General features: G+C 43.4%; 1 protein-coding gene across 1 annotated transcript in view; it reads left to right on the top strand.

Moving 5' to 3' along the window:
• Positions 1 to 464: 464 nt before the first annotated feature.
• The window catches only part of spon1b (spondin 1b), a 56,296-nt gene continuing 36,192 nt past the window's right edge, over positions 465 to 20,568 (top strand). The window contains exons 1-6 of the mRNA XM_012839157.3: positions 465 to 1,132; positions 2,145 to 2,251; positions 9,283 to 9,416; positions 12,155 to 12,228; positions 12,648 to 12,770; positions 14,389 to 14,537. Of these exons, the coding sequence (XP_012694611.2) occupies positions 901 to 1,132; positions 2,145 to 2,251; positions 9,283 to 9,416; positions 12,155 to 12,228; positions 12,648 to 12,770; positions 14,389 to 14,537 (819 nt within the window). The 5' untranslated portion in view covers positions 465 to 900. The remainder of the gene's footprint in view (positions 1,133 to 2,144; positions 2,252 to 9,282; positions 9,417 to 12,154; positions 12,229 to 12,647; positions 12,771 to 14,388; positions 14,538 to 20,568) is intronic.

Raw genomic sequence — 20,568 nt, 5'->3', positions numbered from 1 at the left:
TTGATCTTACATCAAATGATTACGTCAGACGAACTGTGCATCTCTTCAGCTCCTTCTGAAAGTCGCATAGGGGAGCTGAGGGGATACTCTTGGTGACATCTACTGGTGTAGCGTTTTATTGAAAGACCACAGGCTTACTGGTCAACGTGTGGATCCGTGCAGACTCAATTTTGGCATTGTGATGCATGCAAAGAGATATGTCGCACCGTCGGCAATCCATTTTTAATTAGGCCCACGTCAGTTTAGTGAGAGGAAATACATACAAATAAACTTGCCTTATTGTATAGCAATTCGTTGGGGCAATAACCCAATAACCTCATGAACCCAAAATTAATTTTCCCAATCAAAAAATAAATAAACCTTCGCATTGTTTAAACTTTCGTCTCGTCCTGATAGTGTCTTGCACTTCTCCTGCCACGGATAACGGCTGTGCAAACATTGGTTGGCAACTCCCTGCTTTCACTAAGAATGTCAACGCGCCTGTCCTCACAATAGCTACTGGCAGGAATGTCTGGATTTTGTTTAAGTCTCCTGGCTAAATCTCTTCACTTTCGCTCTCCCTCCGCTTGGTACGAGGGAGACAGCTGCTGCTGCTGCTGCGCTCCGTTTGGCTATTTCCTGAATGCTTGTGAATGACACCGCGCTTAAGTCAACATCCCGCGCTCTTTCTACTAGTAGCCCTCACACTTCAGCTGTAGGTCTATCACTGAAAAGGACCACTCAACGCCAGCATGGATTTTGTCCTTTTTCCTCACCCGTCTCCAGCCAAGTGAATGGGCTCACAGACAAGTTTGGTCCCTTTTTCCGGCAGTTGGTATTTCTTTTTTGTCCTGTGTGCCTACAAGACACCGAATTAATTTAGCTGCGACGGTCTGAAAAGCAAGTCCGGTCAAAGTAGCAATGATGAGGATGTGTCGATTTACCCTGGTAGTGCTGTACGTGTTGTTCAGTTTTGTGCGCAACGCGTTCGCCTTTACAGACGAATTGACGGAGAGATCGGCAAAATCGGATGGCTATTGCAGCAGGATTCTGCGGGCTCAGACTCAGGGCACCCGGAGGGATGGCCATCACGAGTTTCGGCTAAGGGTTGAAGGAGATCCAGAAAATTACCAGCCTGGGAGTACCTATAGAGGTAGGCTGCTTTGAAACAGGAAAGACGCACGCTGTTTTATGTGATGCATCTATTTGTAAACTTGAAAATGATATGGAAGATGTGCGCTTCGGGTTCTGAATCCGTGCGCACAATTCTAAAACGACAACATGACGTTTGAAAACACACTCCATAGCAAATGAATTGAAGAGAGTCAGACAACTGTATGTAATATGTCTGCATTGAGATGGGTACCAAAAGTTAGTAGTTTACTTCCACACAGAGGACGCATCTAAGTTAGGCAGTGTGGATATGCACGCACGTTACTTTCTTGTCAACAAGATACTAACAATATGCACACCACCTGGTTTGAGCAAAGTGACATCCGTTCAGAAAAAAATATGCTCTCATTAAACATACACACGCATTTGTAGATTGCAAATTAAATCAAATGTTCGGTTCATTAGCGTCCTTGTTTCAATGTCCTACAGTTGTCTGTTTTTTCAAACGAGCATTCCGTATTTTAAAACATGTAGACTCTTTGGGATAAACGGCTATACGTGTCCTTTACTCCACACACTTTTCGTACTTGCACATATAGGATTAATAGACAGACAGACAGACACTCCCAGAGGGTATCATTTGCACCTCTTTCCGAGACTATAACTGCAATAAATGCCTGTGGAAGAGTGACATTTCATTTGATGGCCGCTGAACCCGTACGTGAACTCGCCTGAGTGTAGTCGTTAAGGTGTGGATGGAATGACTTCATGCCTACTGATCGCCGGATTCAGCTGCATATTTACCTTCAGGTGTGTCACGGAGGCTCAGCATAGCCTCTTCAGCATGACTCTACATGCTTCCCTGAAGGAGTTGGGCCAGAGAATTGAATGCACTAAAAAGCAAGTGCTTAAGAATTTCACGAACGTTGCCCAAACAGTTAGCGTCTGGTACTTTTTTACACACCTGGGAGGGCTAACCTTTTATGCAGCTCATCTCTGTCATATCTGACCTATATATATCTCTCCCCCTGTCTTCTCCCTCTTGTTTCTAGTGAGTTTGCATGCCTCCAGCCCAGCATTTTTCCGGGGCTTTACCCTCATTGCCCTGAAAGAGGGACGAGAGGGACTGCGTGATGATGATCATGCTGGCAGTTTCCAGGTAAGACACTTAAGGCATAAGCGCCCACTTTCATGTCATCAGGTTCAGACTGAAACAAACAGATCACATTCCACTGATGTTATAATGCCACTTTGGATGTTCATAAAGGTCATACATGTAACTCCTTTTCAGGCATGCTTGTTGGGGAGGGGATTTACCAAATGCACTGTCATAGGCAGAGAAACACAGGAATGATTGTTTTTGTATTCAGACATGTCTGCTTGTTGAGATAGGCAGTGGCCTTTTTTTTGTTTTCACTTAGTTCCTGCTGGATGGAAAGGAGAGTGTTTCCCCTCAGAGGGCGTTGAATGTTTATGGAACTAAGGCCTGAAGTTTACTCATGTAACAAGACAACCAGGCCAAAGGCAAGCTTTCCAAAAAAAAAGTGTGTTTGCAGCATCCTAAAATGTCTTTAATAGAAAAACCCTTTGGTTATCAGATTTGTTCCAATCAAGTGTTGTGTAACAAAAATATTATGGGAACAGTCAACTTTCCAAATCAGAAGACAATCTTTTGTGCAGTGTCTTCTCATGAGGGAAAAGTGGCCTGTATTTCCCCACATTACCCTCAGTGTGCTATGGACCCAATTAACCGGCAGAATACATTTTGCGTATATTTTTAACATGAGCCGGTGTGTACAACAAAAAACAGAAGCCTGCCAGCAGAAGTGCTGATTAGGATATAAAAGCTTAATGAACATACACTGGTCCTCTTTTAAATAGTTTGGCCTCTCTCCTAGAATGTGTCTGGCAGCATGTTCAAAACAAACAATTTACAGCGGTAAAAGAAAACTGAGAGCATGCTGTTATCAGTGTGTGAGACAAAAAAAAAAGCTTGCCTTTATCACTTTTTCACGATTTAAAACTTCAATTTAAAACGGTTGGGAGATGTGACATCTAAGTGAAAGTGCAATAGACCGATGTCCGGGAGCTGAACTTGTTCTGATCTAACTTGGAGACAGTGCTGTTGGTATAGCGAGAGGTTGTGGGGTGTGTGTCAGCGAGTTTTATTGGTCGTATTAAAGATTTACAGTCTGTGGCCACTCTCAGCGGAGCTCTCTGGGTTGCCCTGGGGTTGCCATGGTAAGGAGGAAATCCAGCTGGAATTCAAGATGTCAATATATACTTAGAGGGATGACTTTCTTTTGTGTGCGACCTGTGCTACAACTTCTGTCGTGAAAAGTATTGCATAGCAGCTGCACAGCAATCTCAGGTCCCTAACTGAGATTTCATTATTCAGGCAGAACTTTAGATTAGATAGGAGTCGTTTAGTTTGGAGTTGGTTCAAACACAAAAAAAAAGTTTTTGTTTTCATTTCTACGACAAAAATGCAAGTAAAATAAACCTAAGTGCTCTTAGCCAGACCTTTGTTTAACCAGATCTTGTACGCCTGTTGTGTTGAGCAGCACAAGCCAAGTTTGTTATCTTTGACTTTCCCCTTCAATCTCACACGCCTTGCCGCTCTGTTTGACAGACCAAATGAAAATGCCTGAAGCACAATAACTACATTGAGGTGGCTTGAATGCCTGGTGAAGAAGACAAAGTGATGTGACAGTGTGTGATGTGTGCTGCCTCAGCTACAGCTACGTAAGAGATGCTGAGAAGAGTGGTGATGTACGAACCACAGCCATACTCCTTTTCCACTAAAGTACCCCACAATTGGGTATTTAATGTATACCCAATAGGTATAAAATCTCACAATTAACAAGCGCAGGATCCTGATGGTATCATTGTGTATAGTCTCACTTACTGTGTCTGGATACAACTGTGGGTTGAAATCGTTTTAAATATGAAGGTTAACCATTAGTATTAACTGAGTTTGACATCTCTTCATTCCTGTAGCATTGACGTGAACATAACAGTGCCATAGTGGATGTGCCTACCATCAACATTGTGGGTAGGTTTTTAGAAGGGAAGCCCAGCATTTTCTTTGTCTGATTCCGGGGACAATTCCCCAATCAACACTTCTACCAACTCCCCCCCCCCCCCCCCCCCCAGAGGCGTGCTCTGTGAAGACATAACCCTCGTCTCTTGGCTTCATCAGTGCAATCAGTTGGAATCATCCACTGTCTGCCACTGAACCCTGCAAATGAGCCGTAGGCCAGATGCTCTTTGGGAATGACTGAGCTATGCAGAGTGACCCACAAGTCCCAAAGCCCAAACTCTGAAAAGAACCCTTTGGTCTCGTGTTTATTGACTCATGCATACACGCTTAACTAAATGAAACACACTCATGTCCCTTGGTGTTCATCTTCACTGATATTTATATTGGCACAGCTCTTGTTACCAGCAGCCATACTGACCTGTAGGGATTTTAGTAAAGGGATCTGAGGTAAGATAAGTGAAGTTAAAAGAACAGCTCTTCTCCTATTTTGTGTGTAACCCCAAAACATTGATTAGTTGTGAAAGTTTCCTGCTGGCAAAAAGAATATGCAGGCAGTGATGTGGCCCAGCTTCAGCTGTCTCTCCCCGCATTGACTGTAATGCAAATGAGAGTCATCCCTTCCCTGCTCCCCTCGTGCTCAACCTCATTCGGAGTTATATGCGGAAATGGTTGTTTGTTTGGCCTCTCAAGGCTGCTGAATGCCAAATCAAAGCCGTGCCTGAAAGCAGCCATGCCTGCCGAGAGGGGCGCCGCGCCGCTCTGAAGCTCCTCTGCCTTGTGCCTCCCCATAGAAATCAGGGGTGCCACTCAAAAAGCCAGGCCATCATGGGGGAAAGAACTGCTCATCACCTGACCGTGCTATCTGTCTCCTTCTGGGAGGGAGAGAGAGAGAGAGAGAGAGAGAGAGAGAGAGAGAGAGAGAGAGAGAGAGAGAGAGAGAGAGAGTCTGCTTCAGTGCCAGTCAATCCATCCCACCCTAATCCCTTGAAGAGGGGTGCTGGGGTGGGGGTCCCCAAGCATGTTGTGCCTGTGGAGGGACGCTGTGTTCACCTCTGTCCCCTCTGTCCATGAGAACGTCAGCGCACATCTTACCAAATCCCCCCACCCCAGCACCAACTAGGGGTCGACTGATTTGCTGTTTTCTGTTTTTTCTGCTTTTGTTTTTTTGTTCTTTTGTTTTTTGTTTTTGTTTTCTGTTTTTTCTGTTTTTTCTGCTTCTGTTTTTTTCTGTTTTCTGTTTTTCTGCTGTTTGCTGTTTTCAGGTTTAAAAAAAATAAATCTGTGACAAAAGGAGAATGATAACCAATATTTCAGGGCTATATTGTAGGAGGAATTGTGGGCTTACCATTTTTAATGCAACTCACCCAATGCTTTAAATGGATTCACAGAAGAGGTTTGCAAAGTTCAGTGCATTCAAATAATTCATGTTGTCAAGAGATTTGTTTCCACACTAAAGCATGTTAAAAGTATTCAAATTAGCTCATAAGTCCATAATTAGCCCATTAGCTCATAAGTCATTTTTGTGTGAGCAAGAAAGTGAAGAGCAAACTGTGTGCTGCAAATGCATTTTAATAACTTGATTTCCATTATGATGATGAGGCCAAATGAAGACTCATCAAAGTGGCGAGTACTTTCAGCCTTGCCGCAACGTTCTGACATGCAATGCTACCACAAACGAGCTGAAGTTTAATTTCGTGAACTGTTGCTTAAGTTGCGACAGTAATTCAGAAGGGCTGTGCTTCAGGGTACATTTCATTTGAGAGTGTTTCATTTGAAGGATAAATATACATTACTATTTGTTAAATGTGCAGTATTAAACTGTTCTAACTGTTGCATAAGCGCACCAATTAGTCCTTATTATTATATAAGTATTATTGGACAAAAGCGTCTGCTAAATGACTAAATGTCTAAATGTAAATAATTTTTTTTATATTATATATATCTTTTTTAACCTAAGCATAGACAATCAGCCTACTGCAATTTACATGGCATGGTCTGAGCATTACACTTTTACTGGATATATACCTTCCATCTTTTCCAGCGGCAGGTCTGAGAAAAGTTTTATTTTTAAGGTCAGATAGGTTGTCTGTCTCAGCCATTGAGGGAATTTACCAGCCATACCCATAAGATATTTTCTGATAGAGAGGATGTTCCAGAATAGTACACACATTGCTTTAAAACGTTTTTTAGATATAGATTTAAAAAAAAAAAAATATTCAGATGACAGATAATCAAGAATTTGCAAATATCGGCCCCTGAATATCTAACGACCAGATCTAAACGACTTTTAGTCCTAACTTCACTTGTAAAATGATGCAGAAGCCAGCCGAGCCGAGCTGGGCCAATCTGTCGAGCCAGGCGCTCCACTTTCCTCTGTGTTGCTGCCTCTCCCACTGCTCTCCACTTCCTGGCTGGCTGCCTGCCTTTCAGATATGACAGCCACTTTAGCACACAACAACAATTACTCCCCCCCGCCATGCCTCCCCCCGTTTCCACCTCCAGAAAGAGTGTCCCACATAGAAACAAATTGACTTGTACCAATTAATGAGCGACAAAAGAATGATATTATTATACTGACTTTAAATCTCGATGACTCAAATCTCTTGCTGCACTTTTGGGGTGCCATTTGACTGACAGGAGTGGCACATCTGTGGATGCTAGAAGTGTGTACAGTAGTTTCATAGAAACACCTGAAGCTGGTGGTGACAGTCAGGAGAGAAAGTAATTATCCCCGCCTCACAGTGTGTGTTTGTGCGGTGGTGAGGCGGACCGAGGCGCCGCTGCGGGGGGCCTGGCGAGCAGGTGAGCGTAATTGAAACAGCTCAGAACATCAGCAAAGAGGCTTTTATTCTGAAAAGCACTTTGGAGAAGATTACAATTTCTTTGTCTCCGTGTAAGATTGAAAAAGGAGTGGGTGTGTGTGTGTGTGTGTGTGTGTGTGTGTGTGTGTTGGGGGTTAGGAAAATGACCCACATATTTGTGTTAGTTCTCAGGAAAGTGGAGCTGTTGAGTCAGTGTTATTGCGACGCTGAGGGCAGCTGGCGGACACCCAGAGAGGGCAGAGGTCAAGTTTGCATGAGTCGGCTGGTTAGCGTGCCTGGCTTTTATTAGCTTCTTATTGGGGTGGGAGTGCGGGGAACTTGGCTGGAGCTACTTAAAGGTTCTGACGGAGGTTAGTAGCACCCTGGGATTCGGTGAGAAAACCCTTGTTTCCTCTTTCCATGCTGTTAGAAAATGGGTTTATGTAATGTAGCCTCAGCTGCAGTCTGTCAGTTCAATAGTTCTCCATCGCATCAGCAATGACAAAAGATCCTATTAGATTATGTGCAGTATGAAGTGTTTGGCGGATATATCAACATCCAGCAGGCTGCAAAATACTCAATTTCATTATTTCCTGAACGATTCCGTTTGGATATCTCATGAGGTGAATGGTGCCCTATTATTTCAAATTTAAACTTTTACCAACCAGATAAAGCCCAACAAATGTTGTGAGTGCTTTCAGCTTTCAAAAATATCATATTTTTGTTTTTGCTGGTGAGCAAGACTCATGAACCTGGAACATTCAATAAGAATAGCATTTGGAACAAAACAGTCTGAATAGACTTGCACAGGGAGTGCTTGGAGAAAAAAAAAAGTATCTGAATCACAGTGAGCCAATCCAGAGATCTTGTTACATACAATTCAATACAGTACAATACCCACGTGTAAATGTATGTGTATATATGTGTGTGTGTGTGTGTGTGTGTGCACCAAATATTTTGAATGTTTGAGCACAGTCGGCCTTGTGTGACTGTGAAATGCAGTATTGATCCTGTCTCCTGAGATTCCTGGAGTGTGACGCAGTGCGAGTGATTGCAGAAAACAGATTACACTGAATTGTTCACACGTTAAGCATCCTCCCTCTAAATTACCGTTCTGAAGAGCAGACCAGCTCAATGCATATAGATTTCGATTTAGAGTGTAATAATGTAGCTTCCGGCACAAGTCCTTGTTCTGTGGAAGACCCATCTGAAATAACTACAGCAGAGGACATTCGACTGAATGCAAACTTTTTTTTACTTTTATTTGTGTCCCTAAACGAGATTTGAATTCCTGACTTTGTTGCTAGGGTCAACACATATTAGGGAAGGGCGACATGGACTAAACATTTTATCACAGTATTGTAGGACGGGATCTTTATTATTTCACAGTATTTATCATCTAAAGTTTAAACACTTAATACCATTTTATCTTTCCAGTAGCAGAACCACCAAAAATATGCATTTCAAAAGTGAAAAAAAAAGTAATCAAGAAAATTAAGCTATGAAAAATATTTTTTCATTAACATTATGAACATGAAAAGTGGCTTGAAGAGTTGCTCTAAATGAACAGTTACAATAAAACAATAATCATGAGGAGGCCTCTAATTATTAACACGATTTACACAGTATGACAGAAATAACAAAAAAAATGGAAACTAAATAGCATCCAATAGCCATTAGCTCTCAAAGTTCTTAGCCGGAAACACCAGCCTGTCGACATTTTCCGTCTTGAGGGATGTCCTGATGCATGTCACGACATTCCAGACGATTTAGAGTACATAGTTAAGCTACTGTCTTCTGGTGTTTGCTAGGCATTTTGTCGAGCTCTCAAAAGTTTTCAATGACAAACTCGAACAGCGCCTACGTTTCCACCAGTGGTCATAAATATTGTAGCTGGCAGAGGGTAGCACACTTCGCCCCATAATGCTTTGCGACCGGTCCTGATCGTCTCCCCAACACCTCAGGGACTCATTTGGACTGTTTTCCAGCCTCCTACTGTTTCACAGGCCTCTGCCGTTGCCAGGGCTGGAGAAGGTGCTGGGGGCAACCATGCCCAATCAACTCCCCATCGACCCAGGGACTTGTGTGTGCTTGCTGGGGACAGCTAACCACTTGGGTGGGGGGTACCGTGTAGGGGGTAGACTCTTCCGTCTGTGTAATAGTTCACCCCATAATGCTTTGCGGAATGTTAACATTTAATTCTGTGCCTAATGCCTGTGTTTGGGTCCTGCGTTAATTAGCGTCTATGTCCACCCTTGCTAATTGTGCTCTGACAGAGTGCAAGACCTGCCTCTTGTCCCTGTTCCCCGGGTGTTCTTCTGAACTCCTTTTCTTGCTGTCCTGCAGATCATCGACGAGGATGACACTCAGTTTATGAGCAACTGTCCTCCTGCTGTGACTGAGAGTACTCCCAGGAGACGCACCAGGATTCAGGTGTTCTGGACGGCACCTCCCTCCGGCTCCGGCTGTGTGATCCTCAAGTAAGTGGCCTATTGTATTATGTCTTTTCTATTCATTTTACCTCCATGGTGTCTGACAGTGTCTCCTTTTTCATTTGTGTCTTCCCTAGTTTAATATGATACCCCCTGACAAAATCCCCCTGACAAAATCCCCTTTCCAGTATGACTAAAAAGTACCGGATCAGGTTTTGACAGTGGTCTTTTAAAAAAAAATACCAGTATAATGTCAAAATACATACTAATTTAAATACAAACTGGGTTGACGTCAACCATTTTCATGGAAATTATACCATACTTAAGTGGCAGAGACATGATACAGGAAGCATTATTATACTGCAAGTACACCTAAATTAAAAAAGTACTTTTGTACAAAAATGCTTTTCCAATATGTTATGGAACAGATTTTAGATAAACTAGTTTGTCTGGCATGAATCACTCTATCAGCATAATTGAAAAGAAATTCAATTATCCCACATGCATTCACACATGCTCTCTTTCTTTTTTCTCTCGTTCTCCATTTCTCTCAGACATTGTGCACACACACATACACACACACACACGCACGCACACACGCACACACACACACACACACACACACACACACACACACACACACACACACACACACACACACACACACACACACACACACTCAAGCATGCACTCCTAAATGTTTTGATGATTAGCATTGTAGTACAATGGCCCCATGCTAATAAAACCTCTGGGTGAATTGAAATGGAATGTTAAATAACCATCACTCCTGCTGATTGCCTGGTTACCTGAGAAGCCGCCTGCAGGAGTTCTCTGTTTTTAATATGAAAAGCGAAATTAAGGTTCAGGCGTCATTAAATGGGGTCCGATTCCGCCCTGACGCTCTCAACACCCACCCCATCCCCACCACCCACCCCCACACTCAGGAGAGGTGTATTACCACTCAATGACACACACACACACACACACAGACACAAACATGGAGTAAAGACAGACCTTGTCGCTTTCTCTCACACCGCTGCAGGAGGGGAGTGTTCACAATAGTTCGCTTTCAATTCATCTTTCTCCGCCATACGACAGATGGCTTATTGCAGTGGCTGGTATTATTCCAATAAACGTTATGTTAGCGAAACAGCTGCTATGCAAATGCCGCGCTATTGCTGTCACTTTGTCTTGGTGTGTCAGGGAAGAGATACAGTACCTTGTCGCGGCCGGGCCTGGCGCCAGAACCGGGCCGTGAAACACCACAGGCAGCTCTGTCCAATGAATATCAAATAAAACTCCAATTACCTCTGGGATGAGTCCAGCGCCTTTACAGGACATCATATAAATATTTAGAGAGAGACAGAGTCTGCACACACACGGTGAGGGAGAGAGGAAGAGAGAGGGAAAAGGAAGAACAACAAAAGGAGAGGAAGACAGAGAAGGGGATTTAAAAAAAAAGATCTCTTTGTGGGAGAATTCTTCCAACCATTTGTGTTATTTTATTCATGTTAAGCTGATGTGTTGCTATTTTCAATTATAGCATTTAGTGGACAGATAGTGGTAAAATGTGCTGGTTATGCTATTACATTCATAAAAGCAGCAACTTTGGAGAGAGTGGGGATTCAAATAAATCCAAAATACTGTAACACAGAGAATAGGAGCCCAAAATGTTTTTACAGGAGTCCATTTCAAAATAAGCTCTGTTTAATACTGATACCAACACTACATTGACGGTTGAGGGGGTTGTAATGACAGGGGGAGCAGGCTGTAGACACTGTTCAGTCCAGCATCTTTAGATTTGCAGTCAGTTTATGGTTTCCCTCTTGAATCTCCTTGTCAGCGATGGTGAACATTGGTCACATTTTCCGGATTATGGGTTTAGCACAGCCGTAGGTGATAATTGGAGAATGTGCTAAACTGTAGTGCACCTATTTCTCCCTGAGGTTATACATGGGAGAACTGACAAAGGAAGCTGCTCACTAAAATAAGATAGGCGGGAAGGGAGAGTTAGAGAGAGAGAGGGAGAGAGAGAGAGAGAGAGAATTGCTGAAGAGATAGACATATACACAGTGTCACAACCCCTTTATAAGTACATCTGTGTTGAGTGGGTCGAGTGCAGATGTTACGACGGGCTGACAGACACAGCCTCCTCTGTCCTCTTCTGCTGTAGCAGCCGGGGAGGAGATACACCACACGCACAAAACACTCCGTGCTTCAGTTGCCAAGGCAGGCATTGACGCACAGGGTATGCTAAAGAGCCTCGCCTGGTCATGTATGTGTTGATGTTATATTTCAGACGAAAGCGAGGGAACCCGCAGCGTGGTCCCTGACATTATGTGACATTAGTATGTGGGAACAAAAACATAAAACAACCATAAATGTCCATTACAATCATGAAATGCACACATGCTGTTTCTGTTGCACACATGTGTTGTGCCATTTACATGCATGATATTGACTGGTTTATTTAGCAAAACGGGGTGTGAGAGAATCTTGTTTATGATATGACCTGAAGGCTTTGTTTCAGTTCAGTGGACTCTTAGGCATGGATCACACTTGAAAATAACAACGGTAGCACTGTTAGCTGTTACGCTAATGAACCAGTAGAAACTACCACTTCTACCAGTATTAGCGATGGTCAGTGTGATCCTCGCCCTATGGAGGATCCTTCACTGTTCACTGAACGTCTCGTGAGGTGTTTTTAAAAGCTGAATCATTGTCTAAAATTAGAGTTCACAAAGACATAACCTTTAATGCACTGATGGGCTTTTCTGTGTTCACAGAGCCAGTATTGTACAGAAGAAGATCATCTACTTTCAGGATGAAGGATCCCTCACCAAGAGAATGTGTGAGCAAGGTGCAGTAAGACCATCAGATCATGGCCGTGTAACAATAGTGGTTCCTTCTTGCAAACAACAGTGATTAGCACAACACACCATTTGTGTCACAATCATCGTCTAGTGTTGTTTAGCATTTTGGGATGCTAACTTACACATGAACTTATATTTCACCTTACTTTCCTTTGCTACATGTACTTGTCCACAGGGTCGTTAAACAGGTGGCTACTCTGCATGCATGGACTGACACGCTAACCTCTCTCATTACCATTATCATGACTTTAATGATGATGGGAGCAGGTGCTGGTGGTAGTGTGTGTGTGTGTGTGTGTGTGTGTGTGTGTGTGTGTGTGTGTGTGTGTGTGTGTGTGTGTGTATCTGTGTGTCTGTCTGTCTGTCTGTCGGTCTGAGTAATAACCTGGGTTATGCATGTTTGCAGAACCTCAGCATGGAGAAAACCCGAGCAGACCCCAGCAGGAATGCTGTGCCTGTGGAACAGCCAAGTACAGGGTCACCTTCTATGGCAACTGGTCTGAGCAGATCCATCCCAAAGACTACCCCAGTAAGTCAGCATGCCTGCTACTACCTTGGCAATCATTACAACCCGCCTCTCTAGCTCCTCAACTCCTTATGCTTGTAGTGTAAGGCACTGTATTTTTTTTATGAAACTACACTTTAGGCCCTTTATCAGTTTAAATATCATTTGTGATATTAATTTGGCATCTATTTCATTTGAAGTTATATTACGCATTAGGCGATGGAAGGCTTACAAGTATGTTCCAGCCTTAATTCATGAGCATTCCATCAACTGTATAGACAGTTAGACGTTTTGAAGAGTCTACATATGTCCCTTCATAAGCCTCATTCAGTCAAACAGCACTGTTGCCTGATCGGGCTCATTAATCAAAAGTGCACATTATTGAGACATATCCAAACATATGTAACATATTGCCTATAGCTTTGTGGGGTTCGCTTTCAAACCCACAGGCTTACCGAATTTCCATAAATAATTTGAGAACGACGAGGCAATTTTTTGGCAGGAAGTGAGAAAACAAGCTATGGTACATTATAGCACGTCACAGGGATTGGATCCAGATTTGATGGATTTTAGTAGGATTAGCTGTATATAGTGTATCCACTCTTTGCCTCTGGATGTACACATAATCTGTCACACTGGGAGGGAAGAGAACAGGGTGGAAGGCTTTTCTAAGGATACCCATGAATCACACGAAGAAGCCCACAGGAAATCTGTGCTGATCAAAAATAGCCTTTAGAGAGCTGTATCCTATCCTATCTTCTGGTTTTGTTCTGCTGTGATTTTGTATTTATTTCTTTATTTATTTTGATGGACCAAACTGCCTTCAGACCATTGCGCCTGTACATGTTCTGTCTCATAAAACCACATGCTTCACTGTGAATGTCAACTGCCCACCTAATTTTGAGAAGATTTGGAACACATAAGACCAGCACTATTGCAGTTATTACTTAGTGCAACATAAGGCTTAAGGCAAAGAGTAAGGGTAAGAGAGAGAGAAAGAACAGAGAAAGGGAAAGAGAGCACTCAAAGAGAGAGAGAGAGAGAGAGAGAGAGAGAGAGAGAGAGTGAGAGAGAGAGCGGCAGACAGACAGTCAGACAGATCGCTGCGCACCTCAGTTTCTTCCAGCAGCGTGCCTCGCAAGCACAGGCGCCGACAGCGGACTGGGTTCATTATCTGCACGGGGGGCTGCAAGGGGTACAGTTAGTTATTTACTGACAGGCAGCCGGGGCTACTGCAGGGGCCTCATCATTTCTGATGGGAAACGAGGCAGGTGCAGGACCCATCGCACAGCATTCCTCCGCTTCAAGGCTTGTTAAAAGCCCTATGGAGGGAGGCGCTCATGACTGTTGTTACGTGCCTGGGCCTGTCTGGGTTGGTCCAGATTTTCCCACAGGCCCAGTAATACAGATATGTAATGTAGGTATGTATCACCCCAGTTACAGCATAGAGGTTTCAAATTCTTACTTTTCATCAGCAGACATTTTGCTACCGTATATGTATAATGGTACGTGGGCTACATGAAAAATGCTGGGCCAATGTCTCTGTTTGAAATACCAGATAATGAAAGTGTCAAAATGAATCGTTGAGCATTGAATGCATGTCTCAGATGCTGTGGTTCCTCTCTGTCATCTCTCCTGAAAGGACGTGCCAATCACTGGTCAGCTCTTATTGGCGCCTCCCACACCAGGAAGTATGTGCTGTGGGAGTATGGGGGCTTTGCCAGCGAGGGCGTGCGGCAGGTGGCAGAGCTGGGCTCCCCCGTGAAGATGGAGGAGGAGATAAGACAGAAGGTAGGACCCTGAAACTGACATACGGCAGAATACTTCAAAATGCCATAACAATGGCAGAGTACTTTTCTTACACTTTCTTCTTCTTCTTCTTCTTCTTCTTCTTCTTCTTCTTCTTCTACTACTACTTTTATTACTGCTTCTACTACCTCTCATTTTTCTTTTCCTGCTCCCCCTGGTCTCATATTGACCAAATGAGCGGTGCTCCATGTCAATAACTGAACTTAACTGAGATGCTAGTGAGATGATTCCAAAGATTTCGATTCTGTTCAAAATGTAAAACATGTTCAGGTCTGTACAACCACATGGGGAATAGACAAGTGAAAAGGGCCATTAGATCTTTTGTCCTTCCTTCTGTTCTCAATTAACAAAAGGGATCACGAAGGGGTAACAACCACAACGGCTTTAGAACACACCACCACCAATGGGCCTCCAGTGTTCAGGCGTGAGAGTTCGGCTGGTCATGAGTGGTGCCATGACAACCACTTAGCCAGTAGACCCCAGGACCTCGTAATGATTTTCCCAGGGAGTTCTCCCCTTATGGTTATCTCTTATGCCATGCCCTTGACTTGTGTCAAACTTGTGTCACACACTCCATTTAGCTAATCAAATGCATGATATTCAGGTATTCCATCAGGTGGGCTAGGACAGTTAGGCAAACAAACAAACAAACAAACAAACAAACAAACAAACAAACAAAATATACATTCAACACAGAACAACACTGTTTTGCTGCATGGTGTTAGTTAGAAGTCAGCGCTAGAGCTCCGTCTCACCACATCCATTTGAATCGGATGTCTCCGTCGAAAGCCTAACTTTTCAAAGTACGCGTTGGCCTTGTTGCTCCCAGAACGCTTGCGTCCAGGAAAATAGCATGTCAAAGGCTGATCAGTTAATAAAAGGGCTCCCTAGCATCCTAATTAAAGGCATTAGTCAGTATAGGCTAATCTTCACCGGGCTGCAATTTAATGTTAATTTCCTCCTCTTGCAAGGTGCGCTAACAATCGGAGGCAACCACAGACAGTTTAGATGTATAAGGTTGCTAGGCTGCACTGACAGAGTGGCATGCCAAATATCGCCCTCTGATAATAGCGCCTTAAAAGATAGAGAGAGAGAAAGAGGGAGAAAATAGTGTGAAAAAAAGGTGGGTGGGGGTGTGTGAGAGACAGAGTGGGAGAGATAGAGAAAGATGTGTGTGTGTGTGCATTAGAGAGGAGAGAGAGAGAGAGAGACGGAGAGAGAAAGTTAGCTTCAGAGGGAATCTTAAAGGTCATCAGAGAGGGGTTCATAGCTTACACGGGGCCATTTGTCTTTCAGTTTCCCCTGTGTGGGTGGACTGGTAATGGGAATCTTGACAGATTTCAGATTGATGATGGGGAATCTCTTCAGCTCACCGTTACATGCAAATATGTCTTTCATTCTCTTTTCTTCTATAATTCTCTCTGTTCAGTTCTTTCTGCTGTGACCCTTAGCTATGGTCTCAAAAAGGAATGAACCAGACAGCAAATATTCCTGCTTTTATTCTACCTCTCAGAAAATCTCTCTCTGGAAGGCATTCATGTGTTTATCACATTAAACATTTATTTATTAATTATACATTATACAATATTGTGGCTGATAATTCCTTTAATTTATTTAAGTTACAGTGCCAAGTGCTCTGATGATTTCTATAGTTCATCCACTGACATTTTTATTGCTATAATAATTGTAAATCATACATCTATGCTTACATAATTCATACATCTATCTTGTGGGAAGCTTCCCATTCATCTCTGATACCAGTCTTTTTCTTCCCTTACTGCTACACTGACAGCTCATTGAGGGCTAGTCTTCCCTGCTTGTCAGCTTAATATAATGAGAGGATACGAGGAATGAATTTAATGCAATTAAAAAAGTAATGACTAAGCACAGTATTGTATGTGTGTGGACTGAAGACACAAAGATTGCACTGATTCACCCACCGGTTAAAATCGAAAACATTGTTTTTCCCCAGTTTCAACAGGTGCTTTCTGTAAACTTTAAATTGCTGTTTTTCATGCAATTATAGGTTATATTTTAGATTGGAAATTGATGGCAACTCTCACTAATAAGACCCTCTAAAGTATGCGTATGTGTGATTAGAATGTCTGATCCTGACTTTGAGAAAGTTCACCTGTACTGCAGACAGGAACAGCTGTGGAGGAGAGTGTGTGTGTGTGTGTGTGTGTGTGTGTGTGTGTGTGTGTGTGTGTGTGTGTGTGTGTGTGTGCGCCAAAACACATGAAAATATCACTCATAGAACTGAGCAGAGTTGGTCTGTAAGCAACATGTGAACTGTTGTTTTGTCTTTGCTATTGATTTTGATTTTTCCCCCCAAATTGGTTGGCACTTTTAATTCAAGCTATAATATGGAATATATATTAACGAAGACGCCTCTCATCAGGGATTTAAAAACATCTCTGTCTGTTCCACCCAGACCTTCTTTAGCACACCCTGATTTTGAGCTTTTGATTGATTGGTTTAAGGTTAAAGCTAATTTAAAGCCATCAGGACAAAAGCTCTGTCACATTGTCAAGAATCTTCGATGAGAACGGTTTTAGAGAAACCTTTTGGAATGCTGGTCCTGATTAAAGTCTTTTTTTGAGGACATTTTTAATCTGCGTCGGTTTGAATCTGTCCTGGCATAATGCAGGGAGTCTCCAAAAGTGCTCTGTGGCCAAAAGGCACTGGAGTGTTGCTCTGGACATAACCTGTTGTTCCCCTGGGCCATGTAAATCATCTGATTCTTTTGAGTAGCCTATAGAAGTGGTCCCAACAGATTCCATCCCTGCTGCATGTTGGCAAAAACCTAACCTTGTGTTTGACCTGCAAACCATATGTAAAAGTCGAGCAGGAATGCCAACATATTTCAAATTGAAGCCTTGTTCTGTTTGGAAGACGTTTTTACTGTTTACTTAGGGTTTGCCCGTCTTTGGTCTTTGTACCATCTTTGTCTGTGAAGACACCGTTTGTATTGGAGGTCTTGTGATCGTGGCCATTAGAATTTTTATTATCCTCCCTTCCTCTTGATAATATGTGTATTTGGCAGTGCATTACAGTGGCCCAGTGTGAAGCTAATGGGGAGACAGATGAAAACGTGTCTGTGTGGAAATGCTGTCCTGCGGCACAGGCGGCGTGGCGTACGGCTCCAGTGTGCTCTGATCTACAGCGCTGTGAAATCTCCATCTCCTCGAACAGTATGGGTGCCTCCATTTGTACATACAATAGATACCCTCAGCATGTTCCTAGACTACCTCTCTCTCTCTCTCTCTCTCTCTCTCTCGCTCTCTCTCTCTCTCTCTCTCACCCCAACACTACAATACTGTCTGACAGGGAGGAAAAAAACACATTATTACCAGCCCACAGCAAATGAACAATGATGAAAATGAGGAGGACATTAACATGGAGAAACTGCACTGTAATAACGGCATGATTGCCCAGTGTGATGAATGCAGCCGCGTCATGCATGTATGCACCTGAACAAATGAGGGACCTGCATTGGAACAGTTGATTGGAACTCTCCATAAAAAAATACATTGCATTCTACATACCCAAATGCCCATAGTAGCAGTATATTTTCCGTGTATTACTACCCACTGCTGTGTCCCACTACTTTGATAGCCTGCTCGCTCTTTGCTGTTCAGTAATGGAGTCAAATCTGTGACGTGTAGCTGAGACTGTTTTAGAGCCGTCCTTGTTGGCCGCCTCGTGTCTTTATCTAGCCTAATGAATATTACATTCACAGATAGCACGAAACACTTGGCCCCAGATACGTGGCGGAAGCATGACCTCACTAAATCTTGCTTGCAGCTTTTCGCTCTCATGCATAACAGAGGAAGCAGAGCTTGGCTTGCCCCCAGACACATCTGTAGGCTCGAGACCGTAGTCTATGGGAGGACTCTGGGCATTTACTGTATACATTCAAGAAAGATACACTTGCCCTTGAGTGGGCTGGAGTGAAGATACACATAATCACATCTCTTTAGGAGTAGATGCACAAAAAGACATAAGCCTAAGGTATTTGAAATACAATTACACTAAAATGACATTATAGGAGATCTGCTGAGAATTTGATGTGTGCGACATTTTGCTATGATAAACATCTGAGAACAGTACTTCATAGTACAAATATTATAGTTTCATCTCATAGCACTGAGACAATATACCAAGACGACGGGAAAATTAAGAATTCTCCTGTGTCTGTCTGTTTATTAGAATGTATTTATGTGTCAATTGGTCTCTCCAATAACAGCATACCACACAGGTGTCAGTGTAATAGTCCTTGCCTTTCTGAGAAAAGTTATCTTTTTTTATAACACTCAAACACAATCCAAACGCACAAACACAAACCTACACACACACACACACACACACACACACACACACACACACACACACACACACACACACACACACACACACACACACACACACACACACACACACACACACACACACACACACACACACACACACACACACAAACACAGGATAATAGTATACCCTGAAAAGGTATCTCTGTTTGAAACCCTTTTACAGCCTCTAATTGATGTAGTCCAATTGGAGATGGTGAGACTAGAGAGCCATCCTCCTTTAAGTGCACCTAACGCTGGGCCTCTGGCGCCTCTCACCTCTGCGTACTGTAGGAAGGCCTGTCTCCCTCCCTCCCTCCCTCCCTCCCTCCCTCTCTCTCTAGAGGTCATATAAGTCTAGCTGCCCGGCACTATGGAGTAAATAAGATCCTGGAGGAAGCATGGGCTTGTCTGCCTGTCCAGTCTTGCCTCAGAGCTGTGAACAGTAGAGATCACAGGGGAAATAGTCTGTAATGCCTTTTACAGACACTCCTAAGCTATCTGGACTTTTGGAAGGCCGCCACTGGATTCTTCCTCTGTGCGAATCTTCTGCTGGCTGGGCCCTTTGTTCCAGCAGGATACGACAGACTGCCGCATTGTTTGGAAATGTGTTCCAGTAGTTTATCGAGGAACAATTGTCTTATTTCAACCCGACTGGCAGTTCTCTGGTTGCCTGTCAACTTAGTTTTGGAAATTGTGCGGAGACATCCCGCGCATGAAAAACAAGCCAAATGCTTCTCCTGGCTTCTGAGGCAGCTTTTACAATAGGCAGGGCTGTACAATAACACCGGGCAGATTCTGCTGAGCTCCAAGATGGCCCGGAGCCCTCAGAGTGCCAAAACCCCATTTTGTAGCAACTATCTTTTACGTAAAAAGGCGCTATCTTTTAAAAAGGCGCTACAACTACACAGCCGTGTTTTTTAAGGTTCAGGCGCTCACAGTGAGAATCAGTTTACTTCACATATAACAGGTCTCCATTCTCCAATAAGAGAAAAGTTTGCCATGTTAAATTGGCAGCTCGGTAAATGTATTTCAGCATATATGTATTCATCTCTCTGTGTATACATATATGTGTAGGTGTATATGTGCGTATGTGTATGTGTACTTGTGACCACATGTGTGTGTGTGTGTGTGTGTGTGTGTGTGTGTGTGTGTGTGTGTGCCACTGTTCTGCCAGCAGGTCTGCCGCTGTCTGTATGTAAATGGGGGTGTGTGGGCGCCCATGAGCCTGTGCAAGCAGTCCACGGCCGAGGTGCACTGTTCACGGGCTTCAGTAAGCCAGGGATTACAGGGGAATCTCAAACATTCAGGCGGGAATTTGCTCTGATAATCTGAATACAAAGCCCAAGATCTCCTCCCAAATCCCCAATCCAACCGATAGAGAACAGATATGCCGAAAAAATCACTCACAGGTGCACCTGGGGAAGTCGGGTCGGTGGGCCTTTAAATCCCACACAAGCAGCCTTCTGGAAGCAAGCAGGTAAATAGACTTGAGTCATGAAAACACATTTGTTAGTGGGAGTGTTATCTTCCCGATGACAGGTCATTTTCTTCTGGAGATCGGTAGTGGCTTTGAATAATATACTAGGAATGTATTAAATGTGGCATAGTTTGATATAGAAGTTGGCAGGTAAGATACTGATAAGGACTGAATGCTGACTAAC

This window comes from Clupea harengus, chromosome 3, assembly GCF_900700415.2.
Source record: "Clupea harengus chromosome 3, Ch_v2.0.2, whole genome shotgun sequence".
NCBI classification, from domain to species: Eukaryota; Metazoa; Chordata; class Actinopteri; order Clupeiformes; family Clupeidae; genus Clupea; species Clupea harengus.
Note: the sequence above shows the minus strand (reverse complement) of the source record. Positions and strands in the feature narration are given on the sequence as shown.